At 34.5% G+C, this 8,630-nt stretch overlaps 1 protein-coding gene across 1 annotated transcript in view; it reads left to right on the top strand.

Annotated features, from left to right (window-relative positions):
* Positions 1-8,630, top strand: part of CERKL (CERK like autophagy regulator) — a 165,546-nt gene that overhangs the window by 42,957 nt on the left and 113,959 nt on the right. The window contains exon 2 of the mRNA XM_024122175.1: positions 1,513-1,755. Within this exon, the coding sequence (XP_023977943.1) occupies positions 1,513-1,755 (243 nt within the window). The remainder of the gene's footprint in view (positions 1-1,512; positions 1,756-8,630) is intronic.

The following is an 8,630-nucleotide window of genomic DNA, read 5'->3' as shown; positions in this document are numbered from 1 at the left end:
AGAGGATGTGGAGAAAAGGGAACCCTCTTGCACTGTTGGTGGGAAATGTAAATTGATACAGCCACTATGGAGAACAGTATGGAGGTTCCTTAAGAAACTGAAAATAGAACTACCATATGACCCAGCAATCCCACTACTGGGCATATACCCTGAGAAAACCATAATTCAAAAAGAGTCATGTACCAAAATGTTCTTTGCAGCTCCAGTAAATACTCTGAGCTTTGTTCTAGGATGTTGTTACTTGGAAACACTTGAATCCTTTTGAGGCTTGCTCTTAAGCTTTGCTAGGTGGAATCAGAGCAGCCTTTGGTCAGCTCACTAACGAGACAATACTTTTTTAAGTACTCTCCCCAAAGTCCCACGAATTTCATTATTTTTCCACTTTGGCTGGTGGAAACACCTGTGTGATCTCTGAGTGTTTTTCTCTCTAATCCTTTGGGTAATTTTTTCCCTGGCCTCACACATACAGAGATCCATGCTCAGCTGAAGATTCAGGTGGCAGATCTACAGAGTTCTCTTTCTGTGCAGCTCTCTTTTTTATAATAATTTTCCAAGTGAACTCTAAGTCATCTTGGCTTTCCTGGCTCCTCAATCATCCTCAACTCAGGGAGACAACCAGGCTCCACCAGGCTTCCGCTCCCTGTGGCTTGGGACAGTTGGCTTGTAATCATATGGCTTCTTTGTTTTCCCTCTCTCAGGGATCACTGTCCTGTGCTACCTAATGTCCCATGTCTGAAACTGATGTTTCCTTTCTCTGGTGTGCTCTTTTAGTTGTTTCATGCAGAAGGTAAAAGCATTCCCTGTGATTCCATGTTGGCCAGAGTGGGAGTTTTGAAAGTACTTTTTTAAAACTATAAAACACTTCTACTTTGAGAGTCAGTTGAAATAGTCCATTATCACAACAACAAGTATTTTCTGACCCGTGTTTAAATATAACCAGTAAAATTTCATGCCATTATAAAATAAAGTCTGACTATAGTCAGATTCAGGTGGATCCTTTTTAGAATAGCAGGAATTCATAATGCTTTCTACTCACAGTAATCTTGCTCTGTTTCCTTTTTGCACATGTGTTACTTTACCTAGAATGTAAATTTTCTTTCCTTTACATGTTGCCTTCAACAACCTGTCATAAACTCACTTCTCTTAGTGAATTCTCTTCTTTCCATTACTTTACTCTGTCCTTGTAAGTACCAGGAAGCCTCTTGCATGATACTAATTTATTATTATTGAAATGTTGCTTTGTTTATGTTCCTGGAATTCTTCATACATTGAATATTCTCAGATTCTGAATGTCCTAGGTCTTGTGTGGCAGGGACTCCCTTCCATTTCTTCTGTTTACGGGAAAATAGACCCAATTTTTCTCCCCTCCCCGCATCTCATACAGGACTTGACATAAAGCGTAATCAGTAAAATAACAGATGATAAAGATTTTCTGGGTTTTCACTATTTATTATTCATACATATAAGATATAGACACAGTGGTTTTGATTAGAAAATTTAATTTCTTTTCAGGTGATTCCAAATATAATTTTCTACATAAGGAAGAATTTATTGAACTCAAAGACATATTCTCTGTCAAACTGAAACGGCGTTACTCAGTTAAACAGCAGAGAAGTGGTACTTTATTAGGAATCACACTCTTCATATGTTTGAAAAAGGAACAAAATAAATTAAAGGATTCTACACTTGATCTTATTAATTTAAGTGAAGACCACTGTGACGTATGGTTTAGACAGTTCAAGAAAATTTTGGCAGGTAAGTACTCCTTGTGGAGATTTTTAATAAGTCTAGTTTCCTTGACGTAGGTTATTAATCTAAACATGACACTTTATTTATCAGTACAGTTACCCTTGATTATGTTGAGGTCATTTGCTTCTATTGTTGGTTTGCTAAATGTTTTTATCATGAAAGGTGTTGAATTTGGTCACATGCTTTTTCTACATCAATTGAAATAATCATATGGCTTTTTCCTTTCATTCCATTCATGTGGTGTATTACATTGATTTTCATATGTTGAACCATCCTTGCATTCCAGGAATAAATCCCACATGGTCATGGTATATAATTCTTTTAATATTTTACTGAATTTTGTTTGCTAGTATTTTGTTGAGGATTTTAATATTGATATTTGTGAGAGATATTTGTGTGTAGTTTTCTTTTCTTTTATTATCTTTTTTCTGACTTTGCTATCAAGGTGATGCTGACCTTATAGAATGACTTAGGAAGTAACTGTTGAATGACTGCTTCCTTAAAGAAACGTTGATAATCTGAAATAAAACAGTTCTTAAATATTTTTTTCACTTGTTATTTTTCTATTAATGTTTCTTTTGAGCTTATATTAGAATTTACTTTTCTTCCACCTACACATTGATGGCAAGTGCATTTATGTACTGGGTGGCTTGAGAATAACAATTTTTTTTAAATTGGAGTATAGTTGATTGACAGTATTGTGTTTCAGGTGTACAGCAGTGTGATTTGGTTATACATATATATGTGTGTGTATATGTGTATATATGTATATTCCTTTTTTCTATTCTTTTCTGTTAGTTTATTACAAGATATTGAATATAGTTCCTTGTGTTATACAGTAAATTCTTGTTGTTTATCTGTTTTATATATGGTAGTGTGCATCTGTTAATCCCATACTCCCAAGTTATCCCTCCCCCCCTTCCCCTTTGGTAGCCATAAGTTTGTTTTCTATGTCTGTGAGTTTGGGTTTTTTAAATAAGTTCATCTGTACTATTTTTTAGATTCCACATAAAAGTGATATAATATTTATCTTTCTCTGTCTGACTTACTTCACTTAGTATGTTAATCTCTACATACATGTTGCTGAAAATGGCATTATTTCATTCTTTTTTATGGCTGACTAATATTCCATTGTGTGTGTGTGTGTATCACATCTTCTTTATCCATTCTTCTGTGGATGGACACTTAGGGTGCTTCCATGTCCTGGCTATTGTAAAAAGTGCCTCCATGAATATTGGGGTGCATGTATCCTTTCGAATTAAAGTTTTCATCTTTTCCAGATATATGCTCAGGAGTGGCATTGCTGGATCAGACAGTAACTATTTTTAGTTTTTTGAGGAACCTCCACACTGTTCTCCATAGTGGCTGCACCAATTTACATTCCCACCAACAGTGCAAGAGGGTTCCATTTTCTCCACATCCCACCAACAGTGCAAGAGGGCTTACATTCTCACCAACAGTGCAAGAGGGTTCCATTTTCTCCACATCCTCTCCAGCATTTATTATTTGTAGACTTTTTGATGATGGCCATTCTGACTGGTGTGAGGTGATACCTCATTGTAGTTTTGATTTGCAGTTCTCTAATAATTAGTGATGGTGAGCTCTTTTCATGTGCCTGTTGTCCATCTGCATGTCTTCTTTGGAGAAATGTCTATTTAGGTCTTCTGTCCATTTTTGGATTGGGTTGTTTGTTTTTTGAAATTGAGTTGTATGAACTGTTTGTATACTTTGGAAATTAAGCCCTTGTCGGTCACATCATTTGCAATTCTCTCCCAGTCTGTAGGTTGTCTTTTTTTTGTTGTTTATGGTTTCCTTTGCTGTACAAAAGCTTATAAGTTTGATTAGGTCCCATTTGTTTATTTTTGCTTTTATTTATATTGCCTTGGGAGACTGACCTAAGAAAACATCAGTGCTATTTATGTCAGAGAATGTTTTGCCTATGTTCTCTTCTAGGAGTTTTATGGAGTCATGTCTCATATTTAAGTCTTTAAGCCATTTTGAGTTTATATTTTGTGTATGGTGTGAGGGAGTGTTCTAACTTCATTGATTTACACATGGCTGTCCAGTGAGGATAACAGTTTTTTGAAGATAATATTTAAATTGTCTATATTTCAGGGTTGATTTTTCTGAAGGTAATATCCAGAGAAAAGAGAGCATTTACTAGAATATTATCTCCTTATGAATTCAGTTGTATCTAAAATTTCTGAATGGCATTTATATTTTACATTTTAAATAAAGTGCATGAATACACATATAAAGCAAATTGGATTTCTAAAGGTATCTAGGTAAAGTATAATCAAACTGAGTTTTAGGACTTTTTTTTTCTCATAAACTTGTAAGTCTTGCTTTCTTTTTTTTTTGTTTTTTTGTTTTGGCCATTTCTTCCTGTTTGCCAGATTGATCAAGGTAGAGGCAGCTGGTGTAGTTGATGCACAGCTTGGGGTAAGATGACTCAGGACAGAGATGGGTGCCAGACAAAGAGCAGGCACATGGCGATGTTAGAAATTTTCAGGCCAGGAATCATTGATCAAGAAGACTGAGGACCCGAGTTGGTCAAGGGCAGCCAACTGATACGATTTTATGCACAAAAGATGAGGTGAAGTGAAATATTAGAACTAGGAGAACTGTTACTAGGTGGTCTCTTCAAGGAGACCTGATTGTTTTAAGAAGGCAGGAAACTACAGAGGCCGTAGTTTGGTTCATCTCTCTGGAAACATACAGAATGAATATATATATATATATATTTAACTAAAAGCATTCCACTTTAATGGTGAGTCTTTTACAGTGTTCTTATTTTAAATTCATTTGAGAAGAGATAAAAGAAGTTAAAATGAAAATGAATACTTAGTTGAATAAATTTCCTTACATGGGCAGGTACTTGTGGGACTTGAATGGTCTATAAAATAAGAATGTGTCATTTGATTAGGAGAGGCAAAGCTCTTCCTTGCACTGACGGTCTGAGGAACTCTCCCTTGGGGCTTATGAAGGGCTGGCTGAGTGATGTGAGAGACAACTTCTGCAATATATCACACCCATAAAAACAAAAACAAGTAAGCAGAGGGCATCACAAGAAAGCCCAATTCAGTAAAAGCAATTTTATTGGAGTAGAGAAACTTGTCCAAACACACACGCTCCACAAAAATACTGTCAACATATTTTTTCAGCTTAATGAATGACGTTTTGGTTTGATCCAGGATTAAAATCTAGGCAAATTGCAGAGATGAATAAACTACATATTTTTAAGGCTATCATCCTTTGGGAATGTTACTTTTTGTACCTTTGATTTTGATAACAGTTGGAGGTAGTGAAATATATGAGGTCATATTCTCTGCCATGGTCCTGGAGGACAGAGTGATTTTGCTGATTAAAAGCAAATAGATTGGCTTTTGAAATCAACCAATGCAAACAAACAAAACAGGTTTGAAATCATCTAATAAAAATGAAGGAACCGAATCAGGATGGTCTGAATGAATGGCTGTTCCATTTCTGCCTCTCAGTAGACTCAGTAGGTCCTATCGGAGGTGCCAACTCCTCATCCCCATGCCTCACAAAGACAGTTCCAGGTCAGTTTCATCATACACAAATGCACGCTCAAGCCTCCAAAGATCTCTGCCAAATACGGCATAATACTGACACGACCTTTCTTAAGTTTGTAATCTTAGAGAGTTTTTGCTCATATTTCTTTTACTTTCAAAGCTAGGTAATCCAGGTGTTTATTAAAATGCCTATTGTCTGAGAGTCAAATACAATTGGCTCGAGGCTCTTTCCATAAATGGAGGTGGCCTGTGTCTTTCTCACTCTTTTGGGGATGAGGTTGATTGTTTACTTCTTCCTGGTCCTCTTTTGTTCTTATTTCCACAGAGTCGGGTCTATTTATGGATTATCTTTGTATCTCACGTCCATTGTCCCTATTCTGTACCATATATACTGCATCAGTTTTGGCAGATAGTGATTGCTGGTTTCCAAAAAAATTCTTTTAAAGTCCCCAACCAAGGAATTTGTGTTTGAAATAGACCTGACTTAAGTTCAGGGGATGAAAGAAGTTTACATCACAAAAATATAAATGCCCTACATTTGAATTTTAGACATTACTATTTTAAGTCCAAAGATCTTGCTTTAACTGGTTCTGTGGCAAAAGAGTGAATTTTTAAAAAATATATTTTTTCATTGATTTTGAATATTGTCTTTAATCAGCAAATGGATTTTTTTCCTGTAAGCTTTTACATCTTTTTCTCCTTTATTCTTCTATTAAGACAAACATGAAGAAGGTATTGAAAGCCTCAACTAGTTGGTCTTTTAGTGAGATTAGTCTAACAATTATAATTTTAGAATATTTGGATATTAAATGTTATTTTCAAATATGCACATTTATATTTTGAACTGGAGCAATGAATAAGATTTGATGAATTTTTGAGGAAAGAACAGATTAGCAGTACTTAAAGGAGGATGAAGCCAACTCTCAAATATTGATACTTGAAGTTTTAAGACATTGACAGTGGCCAGATTAAAAAGGGTTTATAAATATAAAAAAGGAATCTTAGGACTGTTTCTATTTTTATTTGGAAAAAAGTTAACTCCTTTTACATTCCAATTTTTAATAACACAGTTGAGCACAGTATCTTTTTTATTCTTAGTAATAGAAAAGTCACCATAACTTTATTGACTAATAGTCAATATAAGTTAATTCATCCAACACACATTTTGGATCAGGCACTGTGTTAAGTGCTGGAAATACAAAAAAGAATGAAATGTACTCCTGTATAGAACACTCTTGCCCTAGGAGACAGACAAGAAAACTCGTATTATAACTGTGTTAAGGGCCACAATGAAGATATGAAAAATTTAGTAGGGAACATAACCATTGATCATTGAATCAGAAATTTAAATCTTAAAAAATTAAGGCTGAAATGTAGTCACTGATAAGCCTAATATGTAGTCATTGTGGTGAAAGTCATTTAACATAGTCTTTTCTGCTTTTTTTATACCTGTGATGCAAAGATAAACATGCACAACCTTTAACTATAGCATGCGTGTACACTAGATACATTAATTTTTATTCAATTAGGGTGTGATCCAGTCTCTGCATATTTGAGTTTCCTGGAAATGGTGAATTGCAAGCTTCTCTGGACCCTGAACCAACCTTTTCTGTAGGTACTATAATCTATACTTTAAAGCATATTCATAGGCTTTCTGACAGGTATCCCATATAGGGGGACAAAACAAAGTATCCCTAAGGTGACATTTAGGGCCACTCAAAACTGAAAGATTTTCAGGAGTTGAACTGGTTGATCTTCAGTGGAGGACTTAGGAGAATGGTGTGGAAATGAAGAAAAAGATTTTTTAAAAATCTAAAGCCTTATGCCCAAGTAACTTGGAGAATGGTAAAGTCATAAACAGAGTGAAATCCGGACACTGGTTGATTTGAAGGAAAGATGTTCTGTTGCAGACACATTTGGCATATATAACATCTGTTGGAGATGTTCAGCAGGCTGGCAGTTTGAGAGAAGTGCATGAAGAGGTGAAGAGCTGATGTGATGGGAATAGATGAAAGACTGCAAGGAAGTAGTATAGAGTTAAAAAAAAAAAGCAAAGGGCTAAATACAGAATCTTGGGGGATACTCATATATTAAAATAGGCAGAGGAGACAAAAGCCAGAACTAAAATAGAAAGAATGGTAAAAAGAAAAAAAAATAATGAAGAACCCTTTTATCATAAGACCATTGAATTTTGTGATTATATTTTGGTTTTTCTAATTTATTTGTATTATTTGTTACCCAGAGACAATTGACAAAGGTATTTTTAGCCCATATTTGATTGCGTTAGTTCTGTTATCATATTTTTCTGTTTCATTTTTAAATGCTAACTTCACGAACCATTTTGATTAAATACAATTTGTCCTTGTAATATAATTTGCTCTTAGCTTCTAGTTCAACAGCCTCCAGGTTTTCAGTTATGAAAAACGAAGAAAATAGAAAAATTACTTAATTAAATATTTGGCTTTTATTCCTAAGAAGATCAAGTTTTCCTAGTTTCCCAAAGACGTCAAATCTGTTTTCCATGTGAAAATAAATAATGATGGTTTTCATAGGATCCTTTCCTCAATAGTAAAAACCAGGGCTTCTAAACAATATTTTGTTTAATATTCATGTTGTCTTGTGTAAGAAATTCATGGTGAAATATGTTTTGGGGTTTTAAAAAATCCAAACTGTATCGTGATTTATATTATCATGAACCAGGTAGAATTTTTCTTATGAGGAGAACATAATGATGTGAAGTTTTACTAGGATATGCTGCCAGATAATATAGTTATAAGGAGAAATAAACTGGAAATCAACAGTATAATGGCTATCTTAAGATGAGCGTTTGTTATGTATCAAAAGTATGATAGCTTCAGACATTTCGTTGTACAATATTTGAGTTAGCAACACCCGTCTCCCTAGGGACAAATTATTTTCTGCAAGGACATTTTGTCTGAAGTATGGGTAGTTTTTCTTTTGAAGCACCAAAAAAATGATTTAAGACTTTGTTTTATGAGCAGTTGAGTTGGACGTTAAAATTATGAATGTCACTTAGACATTTAAAAAAATTTTTTAAACATTTTTTAATTAAAAAATTTTTATTGAAATACGGTAAATTTACAATGTTGTGTTAGGTTCAGGTATACAGCAAAGCGGTTCAGTTTTATATATATTCTTTTTAATTTAATTTTATTTTTTTAACATCTTTATTGGAGTATAACTGTTTTACAATAGTGTGTTAGTTTCTCCTTTACAACAAAGTGAATCAGTTATACATATACATATGTTCCCACATCTCTTCCCTCTTGCGTCACCCTCCCTCCCACCCTCCCTATACCACCCCTCTAGGTGGTCACAAAGCAC

Source organism: Physeter macrocephalus, chromosome 2, assembly GCF_002837175.3.
Source record: "Physeter macrocephalus isolate SW-GA chromosome 2, ASM283717v5, whole genome shotgun sequence".
In the NCBI taxonomy this organism is placed as follows: Eukaryota; Metazoa; Chordata; class Mammalia; order Artiodactyla; family Physeteridae; genus Physeter; species Physeter macrocephalus.
The sequence above is the reverse complement of the archived record's forward strand: the minus strand, read 5'-3'. Positions and strand labels throughout refer to the sequence as shown.